Source organism: Phlebotomus papatasi, chromosome 1 (assembly GCF_024763615.1).
Source record: "Phlebotomus papatasi isolate M1 chromosome 1, Ppap_2.1, whole genome shotgun sequence".
NCBI classification, from domain to species: Eukaryota; Metazoa; Arthropoda; class Insecta; order Diptera; family Psychodidae; genus Phlebotomus; species Phlebotomus papatasi.
In genome coordinates this window covers 67,280,037-67,299,678 of record NC_077222.1, presented here as the reverse complement: position 1 = coordinate 67,299,678, position 19,642 = coordinate 67,280,037, and the positions used below count along the sequence as shown (strand labels likewise).

Genomic DNA, 19,642 nt, shown 5'->3' with positions numbered 1-19,642 from the left:
ATTTTTCATTCAAACGTACCAATGGCATTTGTGTCCATTGACGATGGAAGTTTATGGGAATGACGCCTTTTTCTTCAAAGACAGAGCAAGAAAGTCACTTTCAAATATTTCCTCATTGAGTGGGTGGGAAATTGAGATGGGAGATGAAAACTTCTTATGCCATGAAACTTTGTACCACCCAACACAAATCTCCCTTTACCCCTCACTCCAAGACGGTCGCCAGAGATTTTTCTCCCAATTTAAAAAGAAAATTGTAATACTGTACATTCATCAATTATGGAGAAATACATAACATGGGACCAAAGTGGAAAGGAGCATCTCCCCGGAAATTAGAAGAAGAGCCTCAACTTCTCTGATTTGTTATATCCGCAATTCCCACACAGAAGTTCAGATTTGGGTGGGAGGCATGGAGGGCAGCACACAAATCACCAGTGAAACAATGAAAAATTCATGAATCGATCTAAAACTGATTGTGGGTTTTGCTCCAGCAGGAGATACTTCCCATTTTCTACAATCGAGATTATATACGTATATATACGAAAAATAACGATACATGGCCAAGTTGGGGATTGGGAGCCACAAAGAACAAATAACCAAAGGGGCAAAAGAATTGAAGGAGCACCGAAGATATAACTTCTGACCGACAACTTTGTCTATGACAGAGAGCCATGATTTGTGATAACCCCTATTCCACAAAATCTCGTTATCTAGCGCTTTTTTTGGGTTAGTTTGTAAAATCGAGCAGAACTCAAGAAGAAAAGCACGGTGAGAAATAATTGGAAAACGTGTTTTTCCGCAGATTATTGTTAAAGTCATAATTTCGCGCAAAGTATTGCGCCAAATGTTATACCACGTATTAAAGCTGCTATAATAATAATAAAAATAATAATAATAGAGTGGCACAACGTTCCATAGAGGAATTTAGTTTCCGCAAGGATAGTTCGGAACATCCATTATTATTTTTTCTTATACAGGAATGGGGTTGTGAATGCCATTCCCCGTGGAATCAAGTGTAGTGAAGCTCATTGGATGCAAACCGAATAACTTTACCGCTAGAAAAATTCCTGATAATTTGAAGGGGATTCGAACTCCGCACACTTGCATCATAGAGCAAGTGCTCTACCATTTGACCCATTGAGTGTCACTTAAAGCAGTACTCTGAGTTTCGTATCCAGCGCGAAGGATATCGTTGAATGTTATACCAGCAGCTCAATATTCAATTAAGAAACTGATTAAATGCATGTTGATCTGAAAAATATCGTTGAAGTCATAATACGGTTCAAAGAGGGAGTGGAGAAATTTTGCACTTCCATGACTTTAAAAATTCATTAGGATGAATAATTAATATCTAACAATTATCCAAATGTTTCTGTGAAAGGGACGTTAAAGTACACAGCATTCTACTTTGTATCCAGCGTGAAAAATATCGCTGATATCCATATTCAGTTATTTAGTTTGATATTCAGCTATATAAAAATAGATTTTGACATTGTCAAACAATACTTTGAATTAACTTTTGGAATAATCGCGCGTTGTTCGCTATTTTAAAATTTAAAAAAAATTATTCAGCACAATTGAACGTGTTATAAAAAGCCGAATTTAATTTTAAGCACGAACTGCAATATTCAACAGTCTAATTAATTTATCTGCATTAATTAAATTAAATCTAAATTATTTTAGATGCTAAAATTATTATTGAACTAATTATTTAATTAAAATTTATCATTATTGAAATTATCATAAATGGCAATGATTATTTTCAAAATTCTTTGAATTTCATTATGATCACGTAAAAAATCCTATTTTAGAGAAGCTAACCAATGCAATCTCTAAAATAAAATTTTTGGTAAAACAAATAAAAAACGGATTATATAATAAATAGTGCTGTATCTTTGAATTCGAGCAGTTATTATGTTCATAAAAAGTCAAGCAGTATCCACTTAACACTCTTACCATGATCAGAACATATTTATAATACATCATATAAATGTAAATAGACTCATCTTACGTTTACAAAATTGCAACTTGGGTTGATAGATAAAAAATAATGCGAGTGAAAACAGGAAAATTGATTGTGAAATGTATTGTAACACAAACTATTTTTGAAATCATAATACAGTGTGAAATACTACGCTGAATTATGTGTTGCACACAAAATATTGAGCTGAATTTGATTTTCAGCATGGAATAGAATGCTGAATTTAAATTTTGACAACCCTTTGGATAGGATAATACGAAATTTTAATTTCTTAGTGTAATTGATATATTTTGAACAATTGTGTCGTTTTTGTAAAAATTCTGATTATTATTATCCAAGTATAATGCTGAAAATTTCTTCGATCGTCAAAAAAAGTATAGAAACTTAGAGATTCATTGCACGTTAAATAAATTTGAATTAGACTTGTTTGATAAAATTAATTAATAAATAAATATAGCAAAGTTATTGTGAAATGTGTTTTTACACAACTTATCTTCGAGATCCTAATTTAGCGCGGAATATTGCGCTGAATATTAAATTCAGCGAAAAACACTACGACTAATTGGTAATTTTTCAGCTTGGTTCTATGTTTATCAGCAGAATTCAATAACGTGGAATAGGAATTATGCGAGAAATTTTTAAATGGGATAATATATTATCTGCAAAAATTCTTTAACAGTGTAATTAAAGGATTTTGGACAACCCTATGATTGTTCAAAAAATTATAATCAAATTTAACCAAGCAGAATGCTGAAAATTGCTTCGATGGTCAAAACAGAATCGAAACATGAAGATTCATCCCACGTTGAGAAAACTCCCGCCCCAATTGAACGATGAAATGCCACAAATGAAGAAAATGAAAAAGCTGAGCAGAGTGTTTGGGAAATATCTCTTTGGGTTCACTCACCACTTCTCCAAGCCTTTTGCCACATCAATGGTGCGGCATCTTAATATAAATTTAAAGTGCTTTAAAGTAATTTGAAAAGTTACTCATGGCAAACACTTGCAGCCTCATGAACCAATGGCGGAGTTTTGTTTTGAATATAAATTTCGTGAGAGCGGATGGTTTTTGTGGTTGGTTGCTGGAGATCCTTGCTGGGTTTTCTTATTCATCACCATTTTCTTCTATAGCAAAATGTGTTTGTTGTTTGCAGGAGAGCATCCATATGACAAAACTACAGACTTGTCTGCAATTTATCTGTGTCCCTCCACACCCTTGCAAAACTTCTTCTCAACTTACTTAAACACACTCCTAGATGACGTCACTAGATAGTGCATCGATTTAAGGGTGGGACTTTAAATTCAAAACCCATTCACCCACATTTATTTAGGACAAAACATCCCGCCTGAACTTCCACCAAACCAACCAACTCTTAGGCGAATAATGAGAGAAATAGTTAATCAAACTATTTGGTTTGATCTGTTTTTCATTATAGCACAACTGCGAGTGTTGGAATAGTTTTAAATTTCACCCCGAGAAATTTTCCTATAAAACTTTGTGGGAGAATATGAGGCGTTGCTATTCCCCATCCTCAAAATGCATTCAAGAGGTTTATAACTTTTTTTTTATAAATGTTTCCAACACGTTTTCCGCATACAGCGAACGACTATTAAGTGCATATACTGGTGTTCTTTTTTTGCCTTATTCAAATTTATTTTGAGCAAATTTTCTAAAAATAAAGTTTAGTGTATCGAAGCGGAGACAGCACTGAAACAATATTGGATTTTTATTTATAACAAAAATGGTTCAAAAAATCGATAAATTTTCATTCAATTTCCTCTTAAAACGAGTTTTATTAATGCGGCATTTTATTGTTCAAATCTATAAAAAATATATATAAAATCGATTGTATAATTTCTTATAAGCATTTCAATAATTTTCTGATAGTAATTTCAAATAACATACTGCACTTCAAACGCAAGTTTCACGGGCAGAGTCAGGGGGCTGACATAAGGTCTGAAAAATGCGATCAGTTTTAGTGTAAATTTTTTCCTGTTTTTGTACACATTTCACGAGATATCTCCAAAACTACGTGGGTTGCCAATTTGGGGTTTTCGGTTACCTTTTCGTTATTAAATTTTCTTTTATTTTGTATTAGTATTATTTGCTAATTCATTCTACAATGACAGAAAACAGCTAATAAACTCAACGGTTTTTTCGGCACGCTTGAAACATATGGGAAACATAGGAAACGTCATGCCGCTGGGTAGAGTTACCGTGTTTACTTAAGAGTAATACGCATGCAAAATGAATTTCTCCATTAGAAATATTAAACACGATATATATATATATATATATATTAAAAGTGGTGGCAAAGCGTCCCAGGCTTTGCGAAATGCTTGAGATCGTGATTTAGACGCCATACCTTAAATTTCATATAGGGTGAAAGGAACACCTATTGACACTTTAAGAACTCGTGTCAGGACGGTCAGGACCTATTGACACCCTACTCTTTATCATTTGGAATACGAAATTTGAACCCTTATTTTTATCGAAAAACGTATATTAATCAAAAAACGCTATATTACTTACGTCGTAATTTACCGTTCACCAACTCACATTTGATTTATTCGGTGGCAACCGAAATCCCGAATGCCAAAATCCCGAAAGCCAAAATCCCGAACGCCAAAATCCCGAAAAGGCTATAATCCCGAAAGCCAAAATCCCGAATGTTCAAAATCCTCAAAGGGATGAAATTTTATGGGGGAAAATGTTTAGAATAATTTTCCAAGACACAGAAGATTTCCCTTTGCCTCCAGAAAGCGCGGGTGCAATCGTTGGAGTAGCTATAACAATTTTAAGAATTCGAAATTTTGGCTTTCGGGATTTTGGTCCATTTGGGATTTTGGATTTCGGGATTTTGGCTTTCGGGATTTTAACCGGGACCCGATTTATTTAACCGATTGAATCATTAAAAAGATCGCCCAAAATATCTTAGGAGTCATACAGTACAGTTGATTTTCAGATGAACATTACTTATTACATTACTGATTGGAACCGGTTCGGTCTTGTTAGAAATTCCAGTTCCAGGACCCTTTCAAAGAGCTCAAACATGACCTCATATGGTTGATATGCACTCTCTACAGCCATTTTAACCTTTGACCATGAAAACAGATGTAACAGTATTTTCGTATATAAATGAATCGTCTGCCTAGATTCCCCAGGGAAGTTATGCAAGCCATTGTGAGAAGGCGTCGACCTCAAAGCAGACCTAGGACAAGGTGGCTTTATCAAATTCAGAATCTTGCCTTGGAGCGCCTTGGGATAGAACCTGAATATCTTCCTGAAGTGGAGGAGGATCGATACCCGTGGGCTGCCATGGATGCAATTGGATGTCATGGGCTCGCGGTCCCAATAGGGATAAGCGGTTGAAAATGATGATGATGATGGTCTGTCTAGGTAACCTCTAAAATGTACCCAAAAATGAAAAAAAATCGTATGACGAGTTTTCGAGTACACCCAAAAACATGGTTATGGCGGGAAGAGTGAGGGAAAAATGGACTAGTAGAAGGAAAGTATCTCGCAAAGGTCCCAAGTCTCTATCTGTAACTGTTTGGCCTTTAGGGCTAGCGGCAGCCAGATGGATTAGATGGAATGACCGACCAGATGAACATCCAAACAGCATGACGACATTTCCCAGAAAACTCCCAAACACGAAGATTTGTTGATAAAGGTGGAAGGTGGAAATTTTTGGGGTGAAAAATTCGAGGACTTATTATATACTACTTCCACTGTGGAGTTCGAGCAGTAAAAAGTTATTGAAAATTTCAGAATAGAATAGTTTAAATAGAAGAATGTAGAAATATTCTATTTTTTAGTCTTGGTGACCCATGAAATCCCTTTATGAATAAAAGCTTTAAAATATTATTCGCAAAATATAATAACAAATAAAAAAGTGTTTTAAGTTCAATTACAGGCACTTTTTCTCGAATGTTCGTTGGAAATAAAAGCGCTGAATACTTAGTTTCAGTTAAGCTGAATTAAGCTGAATATTCTACAAAATGTGAAAATTCTAAATTTACCACAATATTTCGTGCTGATAATCAAATTCAGCGCAAAAAATAGGTGCTGAATAGCGGTTTTGAGTACAAAATTGTACACGTATTGAGTAAACTGAACAAATAGTTTGTGTGAAAAACAAGTTTTGATTCACACTGATTTTTTCTCTTTTTTTTTCACAAGCTCTCTCCCACGAAAATGTTTTATCGGGAAAAGTTTTTCCACCCCTAGTGACCTCTGAACTGAGGGTAGTAGTAGCCGTCTGCCACCTCGCTCATAAATTGAGGAAAAATTTGTGCAGAATTAAAGCATTTGGTGGAGAATGCACTTTTTTATTGTCACATACATGGTGACTCTGGGCTATTATTTCACTTGTGGTGCAGAAAACCTCTATTTAATAGCTGACAGAGGATTTATGGGCACTTTTAGTCTTCCGCTTTCACACACCGACGCAATATAAATGAGGGAAGAGCTCTTATGTTTAAGGAGTGTTGGTTCAATCATTTTTAATAAAAGTCCAACCCATACATACACCCAAGTTGGAACATTTTGAACGATGAACTCCAAGAAAGTACGTGACAAGACTCTTTCTCTTGACTATTGAATTTTTTCCTTCGGATCATTTTGCTGTTATCTAATGCGGCGAATGTGCAGAAATCGCTCAGAAAGTGGTGATTATCGAATGATTGACGTCCACTTTTAGTATTGCTGACCTATTCCCCATTTCTTCAGATTTGGGATTTGAGATCAGTGTCTCTGACTGAGTTTCAATATTGTTTTTTGAATGCCATGAATTGGACATACTCCAGACTATATATTCCTGTTGTAGGATACTTCAATGCAAATTCATCCCACACCACTAAAGCTTTCTCATGAAATTCCACAACAATCTCGCTGAATAAATTCATTTGAATCCCACAAGCCCATTCTTCTCCATAAGACCGGGTATCACGAGTCCATTAAGTCTTGAGGAAAATTGGGTGAAAGTTTAATGAAAGTCAGTGAAACAGATAATGGGAAGAAAACTATAGAGGTTTCTTGAGAGAAATGTGCAAACTTTGAGACAATCGCCATAGAATACAATCTTTTCGTCCCCCAATCCCCACTGTCTATCTCAATAATTTGCAAATTGACCTCAGACTATATTGATCAAGAAGTGCTGTGTCTGCAGCAATATTGATTGCAAGATTTCCTTCCTGTCTACACTCAACTTTCGCCTTCGACCCCAGCGTTGCAACAGTGAGATCGAGTTTAGGAAATTTGAAGGCATTGCTAAGATTTAAGAAGCTTGAAAAGCAGAAGTTGCATATTGCCAAGAGGAAAACGGATGCACTTGATTTGACCTAAATCTCAACCTAAGTTCAGACACTATATACAGAGTCAAATGTTTTTCTAAAGAATCGGATTATAAAGCATTAATTCCGGCAAACTTTCTAAACAACAACTAACTTACAATTTTGTTTTGATAGTTTCGTTGGAAAATTATGTGTAATTTGTAGTCCTACCTTAGTTATAGAAATACAACACTGCTGACAATTTAATTTCAAATAAAAAGCACAAAAAGTCAAGCATGGTAAACGAATATTTAAAATATTTAATAACATTTCCTGATCAGTAACGTAATAGATAGACAGACTGCAAAAAGTAATATTTTCCAATCCAATCAATATTTTATGGAAACATGTATGTTTGTTTTACAGCTTTGAGAGGACGAAAACTGATTTAACTCCATAAACATTGCAGATGAACTTACAATTTAGTGCAGCAATATTTTGTAATGAATATTAAATTCAGCTCATTTTTTTTTGCGCTGAATATGTGTAAGCGAAACTGCCCATGCTTTGCACGGTCCCAAGCTTCATAATGATTAAATTTTTCTTACGTTTCCAAATAAATATGACTCCGCAAAGTATTTTAAAAACTGGACATTTTCCCCTAGTTTCTAACATATGGGTGCGATGAATCATATTAATTGAAAAACATAGGAAAAATTTAGTCATTATAAAGCTTGAGACTATGCAAATCATGGACACTTTCCCCTAATATGAGTTTAGAATATCACGTTGAATTTTAGATTTAGCTGAATACCCGCGCTGAATATGAAATTTAGTTTAATATATTGAGTTAAAATATAACGAAAATGTATTGAATTGAGTATAATAACGTAACAATACAAATTTGCATCGATTTTAGAGATTATCCAGGCGGACATTTCGTCCTTAGATGAAAATACCGTTGAATCATTCCTAATAACGGTTCTTCAAGGTCAAAGGTTAAAAAGACACTAGAGAGCGCATTTATCAAGCGAATGGGATCATGTTTGGGCTCGTCGGAAAGGTCTTGGAATTTTCTATAAAACTGAACCGGTTCTAATCAGTTATGAATTGATAATGAACCGGTTCATAACCTATAAATAATTTTTATACAAAATTCAATTAAATAATTCCTAGATGTATTTTGGGAAATATTTTGAGTGATTTATTAATCGGTTCAAATCTGTTGTGAATCGGTCACTTACCGATAAGTAATTTTTGTTCGAATATAATTTTTATTACTCTTTAAACTATTTTGTAGAATCTATTTACTGATTTATGAATCGATTAAAATCAGTTGTGTACCGGTAACCGGTAAATGATGCGAAAGTACTTTTGAGGTATAGCATCTAAGTCACGAGTTCAAGCATTTCGCAAAGCCTGGGACGCTTTGCCACCCCTTTTTTATACTCAGTTTCAAATTCAGCACATTTTGTTGTGGCTGACTATTGTTTATAATACAAGCTTTTTTGTTGAATGTCGCTTTTAATCTAATATTTTTTTACCAGTAGATACCACTTTTTGACCCAATAAGTATAATATACCCTGATATACTACCGCATAGTATATTATCATACAGAAGAGTAATAAAATTTAACTAATTCAGTGAATTCAAAGGGGTTCATATACCCTCAAAAGTTTATAGATTTATAAAAAGGAAGTTAATTTATTTGTTTTACTCGTACATTTTGAGGAATAAGAATTCCCCCTGTAATCCTAAATCATATAATTATTCATATATTGCTTCCTATTTACCCTCTATATAGTTCAAGCAATAAACTGAACCATTTTCTATATTGCAAATAGTATAATGTATGAAACTTAATCATAAATTTCTCTGCAAAATCATCACCCTCTGGGGTCCAACGACCCTTGAGGACAATACAATGGTACAACTATTTCTGGGTTAGTGGGAGGTTGAAAGTCCTTTGAAGTTGTGGGTTGAATAATTTTCTGCTGAGGACAAGGACCTATAGTTTCCATGCGCTATTGATAGTTTCAGAGGACGTTCGTTTTGTCCTCTATGTCACCATTTTCCGCACGAAAATCTGCGGCAAGAGGGTTGTGCAATGAATTGTATGGGTAAGTTGTACCTACCGAGGCATAAGTCAATACCGGTGGCCAGGAGTATCAACAGGTGCATCATCATCGCGGAGTTGGAGTAATTTTTCGCCATGACTGTCGTTTGTCACACACACACCGTAGGCCGACCCTGCTGTATCCAAAATGCGGGGGTTCACTCCACTTTCACTCCATCCAACATCGGCTTAATGAACTTGTTGATTGTAAATTGTTTTTCTGTAATTTAACAAGCACCACCCATCGAAAAGTTTTAATATAACAATTTTCCCAAGCTAAATTTTCTCTCTTTGCACCAGTTTATTGAGAAAATTGAAGACAAGCACTTGTACAGTTCAATTGTTAGTCACTTCACGATTTTAATTAGGTATTGTACTACGCTTGAAGTTTTTCACTGGCAAATCAATGCCGATTGTCTCTGAAATTCCATTCTCTATCCACTTTTTATCTTTTCTGTGTGTCTCTGTAATTAAATTGCTGCAAGGTTTTACACAGAGAAAATGGGTGAGGAATACTAGTGTACAGGAAAAATATGTTTTCCGCCCCAATTTTTCAACCCCTTCCAACTAGACTAGCAAAAAAATCCACAACACTATAGTTCGCGAATAAATAATAAAACTTTGGCTATTTTGTATGCAAAAATATATTGCAGTCATCCTCACGGAATTTTCATTATGCACCAATTGTGGTAGGAGATGCCTTGGCTTGAGGTCACAGAGCAATAATGAATCTTGTGGGCGGACATTGGTATTAATTCAGCTGGAATCCAATTTTCACTATTCCATCTCTACTGCGTTAAAATCCAGAAAATAAATGGAGTAAGTTTGCAAAACTCAGGGACGATTCTTATGCTGTACATCTAACATTTAAAATATTAAGGTTATGTGATATTCTCGTAAAGAGTTATCTAAGATTATAATCCATAATATGTTTTAAGAAAAAACCAATTTGTTCCTGAGGTTGGTTACAACATTAAGCTGGCGATGGAAAAATACGAAAAAGTGACAAAGTTATAAGATTGAATTGAAAATTATAATCCAATACGAAAATCCTTTATCATATTTCAATTCAGAAACTTATGTCAGAGAATATAGAAAATTAGAATTTTCATCAATGAATTTATTGAGAAATATAATTCAATGTTTTGAAATATTGTCACTTAATTTTATGAAAGGGAAAAACGTTCTTGGCCAATAAAAAAAATGGTTTATAGCCTTTTAGTTTTATCTTTGCCAATAATATTTCACTACTTACCAAAATATCATTTTTTACTGAGCATTAAATGTTAAATATGCTGTAGCATAAAACCTTAATAATCTGTTTCTGATTAGATACTCTGTGTGGCCCTCGTCAACTTATACGGGCTTCAGATCAAAAATTTAGACATATGACTTAACTATTGTAATTTCTTATCAATTAAGATATTTTGAAAAAAAAATAACTTAGGATCGGATTATTTCTAACAAGATCTATTAGATTCTGGAAAATTAGTAAAATTGTTTGATATTTGGGTTTTTGAAACATTCGAGTACTGCTAAACCTCTAGTCTGAAGACCGCTATAGCGTGAATTGCGGCCTTTCGAGCATATTGATCGTACAATTCTTTAAACGGGTTTCCATTTCATGATCGTATACAATCTACCTATTATAATTACATACAACTTTATATCTAACAGAAAGATAACCTGGCTACTCCAAAAATTTAGAATTAGTTAAAGGAAAGTTTCATTCCTCAGTTCCTTGAAATCCGGATATGAAAATTGTGTCCATTTTATTTTTATCTATCAAGGTGACTCAAACTACGGTCATTTGATAGTAATTTAGTAACACTAATCTTAATGTTAATTAGGTTGCTGTGAATTATTATCTCAACCTTATTTTAACTTTAAATTAATTCACTAGACTAATGTGATACTGACAAGTAGAAAAAATAAAATTTACAAAACCTGAACCAAGGACAATTGACAAAGTTCATATTGAAAGATCAGTATATGAACTTAATAAATATTTACAGTCAATAAACTATTTCAAATTTAAAACTTTGAGTTTGTTGAAAGCGGAATTTAGTTTCAAAGTTTTCTCATGGGTTGCATTATCAATTTTTGCTGCATCAAAAAAAATAACATCTTGGCCAAAAAAGCATGAAGAAGGAATATTCTCATTCAGAATATAATGCAATTTTCTGTATTAGTTTTGTGCCAAAAGCAGTTTTGAAAAATATATGAGCTATAGCGACTTTCAATTTTTGGCCAGGTCGCGGATGCCAAGTACTAAGGCAGGAATGGGGAAAATTGAGAATGTTGAAATCCATCATCATCGCCGAAGCATCCGTGAGGGTGAAGGGATAAAATGTTAACGAGACGATTACGATATAAAAGTAACAAGGGTGGACGAGTGGGAGGATGGGTAAATTGCTTGAAAGTTGATGAAATGTCCCTCGACACAATTTTGGGTGCTAGTATGTGAAGGAGAGTTGTAGGAGGGATATGGGAATGCGGAATGTTGGCCTATTTTGTGCTAAGGCCAGTCAGGCAAAGGATTTAGAAGAAGATTACCCCCATTGAAGAGGTTTTCTTGGGTGGCTGGAGCAGAATATCCCCACCCTTGGAGACATTTTGTCAATTTCACAGTGGATGGTACGAAGAAGGCATATCAGGGGTGTCTTGGAGGGAAAGGACAAACTGACGAAAGAATAAAGCCATCATTGGAAGAGGATCCTTCCTATAATGTGGCTCTGCAGGACTATGGAGCATGAAATAAAAATTAATTCCCTGTCAAACCAAAATCCAACCACTGGAGGTTATTGAATTTTCTTCAGTGATGCTCAGCCCTTAACCACCCTGACTTCCCTATCCCCATGACATCACCGAGAGATCCCTCCAGAGAGACACTGGCCCATTTTGTGTGTGTGATAAACGCAATGATAAGTGATTTTTCACCCAAAAGCTCCCAGCCGCTGTTTTTCCTCTCCACGGTACCCTGACTAAGGGGGATATGGGGGGATTACACATGAGAAGATTAATGAAACGCAGTGACCTCCATGTAATTCATCAATATATATTCACTGTTTTGTCCCCATGCTCACCAATATATTGTTTATCCCCCACAATATTTTGTGAATGCTCTAGATGGCGTGACACTGTAAAATCCACACCGAAACATACTTTTGCAACAAGAAGGGCTTTTATCCTGCAACACGTCTTTCTAGTTAGCTGGAGAAGCTATATTGTAAATTGGAAATTTTTGAAAATTGGAAATTTCCTAATTTTTTTTTTAAATAACAGAGATTTTACGACTTTAGACCAACGTTTTGTTTTCTTTTAGGAATATATCAGTTTAGGTTAACTTACCGATTACAAACTTGTAAAAATTTCTGGCCGAAATTGTTACAAGTTCAAATTCTGCCCACCAATTCATAAAGTGTTCCTAAGATGATGGAGGATTTACACGCATTACTTATAAATTCAAGTGTTAAGATTTATTTTTTGTTTATTTTTTATTGGAAAATTTCGAGAATTGATTATAAAAGAATTGTTTCAGAAATATAAATATACCCCTATATTTCAATGATAATTTTTCTAAAAGAAGTTGAAAATTTCGAATAGACGAAATTCAATCAAAAATAAATAATATATGTAAATTGTATAAATACATTAATTTATCATTCGATATAATATATTTTCAACAGCTCATTAAAATATCCTATAAGGATTATCAAAATATAGCATTCTTCCCTTGAATTTTGAGGTAAATATCAGTGCTGAAACTTCGAAATTTCAATTTACGGACTGTATTTATTACCAATAAAAAAGTAAAGAAAATATTATCATTCATAAATTTATGAAAAATAAAAAAAAATATTGTGAAAATTAAAAGAATTATCAAATTAGATTTTGAAATCATTATACCATATGTCAAAAATTAACCTATCATCCTCATTTCAGTATCTTCCATTTTGCAAAAAATTGATTGAAACGCAAAAAAACTGAATTTCAACAGTTAAAAGATGATATAACTTGTTATAATACGATCATTCTAACTCATAATTTTCTCAAATAAAAAAATTACAAATTAAATTATGAAAGTTATGCCATGTTGCTAAACCTTATACGGGCTTCAGACCGGAGGCTTAACCATATGGCTTAACTGCTCTAATTTTTTATCATTCACGATTTTTTGGAAAAATCTACCTGAGGATTAGATTATTAAAGACAAATAATCTATTAGGCTATCAAAAAGAATAAAATTGCTCGCTATTTAAGATTTTGAGACCTTCGGGAACTGGGTTTAGCCTCTAGTCTGAAGACCGCTTTATGGGCTTCAGACTTAAGGCTTAACCATATAACTTAACTTCTGTAATTTTTTCTAAGGTAAGATTTTTTGAAAAATTTTGTGTAGGATTGGAATATTAGAAACGTATGATCTATTAAATTCTATTCTTCTTAAGATCTTCGAAAACTGGGCTAAACCTTTATTTTGAAGGCTTCTCTAATTTCTAGTAAAACAATATATTTAGAGAAAATGGCTTCAGATTTCATATTAAAGGCAAATGATCTATTATATTTAGAAAAGCAAATCCATTGAAATCGCTTATTATTTAAAAATTCGAGGCCTTGGGGAATTAGACTAACCCAACAGTCTGAAATCCATGTTATACTCGGCTGTTTAACCCTGTCCTGTAAAGGGTTTAATTTCCAATTTCTTTTATGGCATCTTTGTTTTACTGAACTTTCTGTTTTGATAAGCTTAAGTCAAAAATTCAAAGTCAAATTTTAAACTTGATTAAACTTTAAGTCTAGACCAATATGGTGCCTAGTACTTAGGATCTTAAAAAAAAAATAGGAATAATAATAATAAAACGTCTATGTAAAATTAAAATTTTGATCAAAATCTGAGCATTTGGCCAAGTTTTGCTGCCATTGCTTAAAAGCTTTTTCTTCACCAGAACTTTTCCATGCGGAGAAAATCCACCATTTATCCTCCTCACATGTGACATTGGCACAGTATATTTTTGACTTTACCCGTCCTACGCCCGGCTTAAATTTATCCACCCAATAACCCAATACATAAGGCTGAGATGGGATGCCTTTTCTCATCCTACCCAAAAGCTCTTCTCAAACGCGAAACTTCCAATCAACATCAAAGAAAAAAATCTTGAAGCTTTTTTTACTCGGCGTTCTTCCAACATCTTGTGATCATCTAGCTCTTGAGACTCACTCAAACCCACTTTATTCAATTTTCAACCCGAATCGAGAGTTTGAATTAAAGAAAAGTTCGGCAATAAAAAAATATGTGTGCACATTTTCCTTTGGACTTTCTGTTTTTTTCTCCATGGAGGGGAGGTTGGATTGGGGTATTGGAGGCGTTTGACTTAACCAGAGTTTTTGGTACAATACGAAGATGAAGATGAGAAAGAGGAAAAGAAATAAGGTCCTTTTCGTCATTTCTTCCAGTTCAATGAATTTGTAACGTGTGGATTTTTGCTGATTTTGCTAGAAATCTCTCTGGAAGAGAAGTTGATAATTTTATTTAGAGCTTTTTTTCTCCTCTGGGATTTCCCTTTTTTCAGTCATGGGGAGGTGGGATAGATGGAGATTTTCCTACCCTTACAGCCTTATCCCATCACATGAGGTAATACCCCATAAATATCGTACAGCACGTGAATAATGCAGGGAAATGAAAGGAGAAATTTTTTGGTATTCACAGCACAACATGTGGAAGCTTCATTCTTGCAAAAATGGAAAATGTACCTCACAATAAAGTATAATTGGACTTGAAGTATTATCTCAAGAGGCCTGTCTCATCAAATTTTTTCAGTGTTATTGCAAAAAGAAATAATTTTCTTCATGAACTTTGAACACTCAAATTTGAGGATTTTGCCCATTTGAGACGCTTGTCTGCGTGATTTTGGGAAACAACTTAATTAATATTAACGAGATGTGATTTAGTGCTATCTAAGGCATGAATCTGGGTGCTTGATTAAATCCATACATAGTGTATCGTATTTTCTTCGTAGAGCAACTCCCTTGATACGAAGGATCCTCTTTTGATGTCTTTGCCTTTTGAGAACTACTATTTCACTTCTTTTGCACGTTGATTCAGTGACTTGGATTACCCTCTAATTACACCACAGCGGTACCCTAAAGCTCCCGCCCAAAAAGTTTTCAGATAATTCTTCAACGTATATCACATGAGAAGTTGAAGTAGAACTTGAGATGTGACACAGAGACACACACATAAATCAAGCTACAACTTGTTAAGGGAGGGTATATAGCTCAAAAGTTAAAAGCTCCTCCGGCTTTTGGAACTTGCGACCGATTTGGCGTGAAGCACCGAGACAACTGATGATTTGAGTGAAAAACACTCGTTGCTTCAACACAATTTTCTTTCAATGCCTTTCCTTCACACTCACTTTCGTGTCCCCTCTGGAACAATCCTCATCAGTATTGGTGCCACTGGAAAGCAACCCCCGGACAGCGCATGCGATTTCCAGTCACCCCTCGACTAAATCTTCTACACTAGATATTAAACACAGCAACATAACCGGCATTTTAGGACAATATTGCACTTTGATGACCCAAAACTCTCCACTCATGAATCTTTTACGACATTCAATTGCACCTTAATTGGACAATAATTACGGAGAAACTATTAAGTTTTCATTTATTTACACTCAAGCATTTCTTTCCTCAAATTAACCCTCCTCCAATTAAAACCATTAATATCTACGATTACTTTTCGATTTTATGAATATTCCTATTTGAAGAGCTGTGTATTTTTAATTGCGCCATTCTCTGAATAAAAATGCACCAATTAGTACCTTTTACCTTGCTTTATGAAGCTTTTAGGGAAAAGGATTTATTTTTAATGCGAACCAACACATAAACGGTCATAATGAAACCATTTTACTGGTGATGGTATTTATTGATGTCAGATTTTAGAATACCATTGAAATTTTGCTTTTTTTTTATCTGAACAAAGCTTTTATAAAAAAAAGATAGGTTCAGTGGGTTCGGTAATGAAATAATTGGGTTGGGTAGTATATTTGAGTTTTTATGGTTTGTACACAGTGGATTTAATTTTAGGAATTGTTTATAAAAATCCTTTCATTATGAGAGTTTTTATGTAATTTATTTTGTATACTGGGCACAAACATTATTTTCGATTTAGAATTATTAACCTGCAACCTGGGGGGTGGGGGATGTTTTCAGTATAATGTTCATATAAGACTTCCTTGTGGTTTTCTTCGGAACTTTATCAATTTTATATAAAATGTCTTCATATAAACCGCTTCCGATTATATTACTATTCATTCATAGCAGACACTCAAACAGTTACTTGACTTCGACTAGTAAAATAATATAGGGCAAACTTGTTTAAAATTTGGGTTAGGGTAAGAGAAATCCTTAAGGCGAAATATTCAATAAATTAATGTTTGCACATACACTGAGAGAAATCTGAAAAAGTTAAAATAACATTCCGGAAATGTTTATTTTACCCTGCAGTTTTGATCCGAAATCGGTGTAAATATTATGCTTTTAGGTGTATTAGGGGTTAAAGTTACCCTTTTTCATGTTAATTTTACCCTTAAAAATGTGTAAAATTAACATTAAAAAATGTTGATATATTTTTACACCTAAAAAGTGTTAAAGTTATGAGGAATAAAAGTCAATCGCACCCCCGTCTTTTTCTCAGTGTACTTTATATAGAGGCTCATCTGCAGAACAAATTTCAAAAGATAGAGAAACATTTTATGGTGCTCCATTTCTTGCAAAGCTGTTGAAGTGAACTATCCGCAAATTCTGATGTTCAGCCTTTGAAGTATGATAGATTTGTCTCAATAGAAATATTTCCAGCAACTTCAGCACCCATCTATGGGTAAAGTTTCGAACGGGTGCCACAATAATAAAGGATATAGGTTGATGGAATCAATTGTCACTTGAATTAATACACGTAAAATAAATCGTGCGCTCTACCTTTGGATGATTAAAATTTATAAGCAGTCCAACTTATGATGAAGGAAGATTTTAAGCTCACGTATTCCAACATTTAGCAAAGTTATACCTTTTTCTCTTTATGTACTTTGTATATAAATTTTTTTACAAACTATCTGAACAAACTCTAAACTGGGTAAAATCAATTTTAATCAGTTACGAACTTGTATTAAAATTGTTAGATGAGTTCCATATATTCCTTAAAATCTCAGCCACAGTTTACACATGTTGGCACTCATATAGATCACGGATGTAATGTTCGCTAAAAATCAGAATCAAAACGGAAATAAACGCGGATAAAGAACGGAAAGAGATGTCGAGAATCGGTTTTCGGAAATGGTTAAATTGTGATTTCACTAAGTTAATTATCTTAATGTTGAAACAACCATTTCCCGCCAAAAATATTTTTGTATACCCTTATCGGTGGCAGCCAAAATCCCGAAAGCCAAAATCCCGAAAGCCAAAATCCCGAAAGCCAAAATCCCGAAAAGGCCAAAATACCGAAAGCTAAAATCCCGAAAGCCAAAATCCCGAATGTTCAAAATCCTGAAAGGGATGAAATTATATGGGGAAAATGTTTAGAATAATTTCCCAAGACACAGAAGATTTCCCTTTACCTCCAGCAAGCGCGGGTGTGATCGTTGGAGTAGCTATGACCCTTTTAAGAATTCGGGATTTTGGCTTATTCGGGATTTTAGCTTTCGGTATTTTGGCCTTTTCGGGATTTTGGCTTTCGGGATTTTGGCTGCCACCGATAAGGGTATACAAAAATATTTTTGGCGGGAAATGGTTGTTTCAACATTAAGATAATTAACTTAGTGAAATCACAATTTAACCATTTCCGAAAATCGATTCTCGACATCTCTTTCCGTTCTTTATCCGGAATCTTTTATTTCCGTTTTGATTCTGATTTTTAGCGAACATTATATCCGTGATCTATGAGTGCCAAAATGTTCGGGATTTTGGCTTTCGGGATTTTGACCGGGACCCACCCTTATAAATTGCTGTTTTTAGTACGTTATCTAAAATAAGTTTTAAGTGTTGTTTGAATATTGATTAATTTTGAAAAGACTTTATAACGGATTCTGAATGTGATGCATACAGGAAGAATAGTTTTATCGTTCCAACGATTAAACGACAATTCCCAGGCAATATGTTTTAATGTTTTAATGTTTTTGGTGGTCTTTTATGTGTTTAAGAGCTTAACGGAAATGAGTTTTAGAAAATATATAAATAAAGATATTCAGTGAATATGTAATTGCAGCTTTTAAAACCTTTAATACTATTTTTGGGAACTTCAATTTGGGGTGCCGTAACCTCCCATGCGGCACAAAATAACCTTACCAAAATTTATCGTTGTAACAACGTTAAAATTTGGTTAGTAAAATAACGTTAAAAGATAACTGCGAAATAACTAACAGCGAAAGAAATACCTTAAAAAATAATCATTTGACAACAATTAGGTTATTTATATCACAAGAGAGGGACAAATAAAACAAAATTTGTTTGAATTTAAGTAATATTCATGTTTATTGACTAATTTTCAATGCTTTTAGAATTTACAGTGACATACAATTACCACGTGACACAACATTTCATAAAGGGGCAATCAATTAGTAAAAAGTTGACCCAACTTAAAAAATTCGTAAAAATAAAATTTGATCAAATGAATATAACGGAAAGTATAAACTAAAGGAATTCTTGAGTTTATCTTTAAAATAATTTCCATTCCATATTTAAATCATTAGGTAAAATCTTATAGATTCCGTTAAATGATGTAAGAACAGTTTATTTATAAATTACGAAGTTCTACTGTTGAAATAATTTTCCCGATGTCATCATTTTCTCGCGTTGCATTTAGCGTGAGCCTAGAAAAAAAAACTTAAATTTAATATTAATCTGATGCAATCTGTAACTAAATACATTAAATTATACAAATAAGTTCCTTCGGATAAAGATTCCAAAAAGTTTTATTACTACACAACATAAGGGCGTCTACGATCAGTAGACTTTGGATATTGTTTATTTCTTCATTGTGGTTTTGAGAGAATTTAATTAGCTTTCTTTTGGTGAAATTGTTGTCAAAGAAATAAAGATTTTTGACTGATTTTTAAATCCAAACGCAAGTTAAACTGAAATCGCGAAATTGACCGGGAAGTGTGCTGCTCCATTATCTGGAAGGTTATAATTAGATTCTAAGAACTCAAGACTGTAACTCAGAAGCCAGAAGGAAGTGGCCGAAAGCTTGAGATTGTGGGCAAGAGGATGAAAAGGAAAG

General features: G+C 33.9%; 1 protein-coding gene across 7 annotated transcripts in view; it reads right to left on the bottom strand.

Annotated features, from left to right (window-relative positions):
* Positions 1 to 15,713, bottom strand: part of LOC129797993 (limbic system-associated membrane protein-like) — a 79,119-nt gene extending 63,406 nt beyond the window's left edge. For 2 of the 7 annotated variants that reach the window (XM_055840925.1, XM_055840957.1), the window contains exons 1-2: positions 15,362 to 15,713; positions 9,389 to 9,833 (exon numbers count right to left, since the gene is read on the bottom strand). In XM_055840925.1, coding sequence (XP_055696900.1) covers positions 9,389 to 9,467 — 79 coding nt within the window. In that variant the 5' untranslated portion in view covers positions 9,468 to 9,833; positions 15,362 to 15,713. Of the gene's footprint in view, positions 1 to 9,388; positions 9,848 to 15,361 lie in introns of all 7 variants that reach the window. The other 5 variants (XM_055840948.1, XM_055840973.1, XM_055840932.1 and 2 more) reach the window with 3 other exon arrangements.
* Positions 15,714 to 19,642: the final 3,929 nt, after the last annotated feature.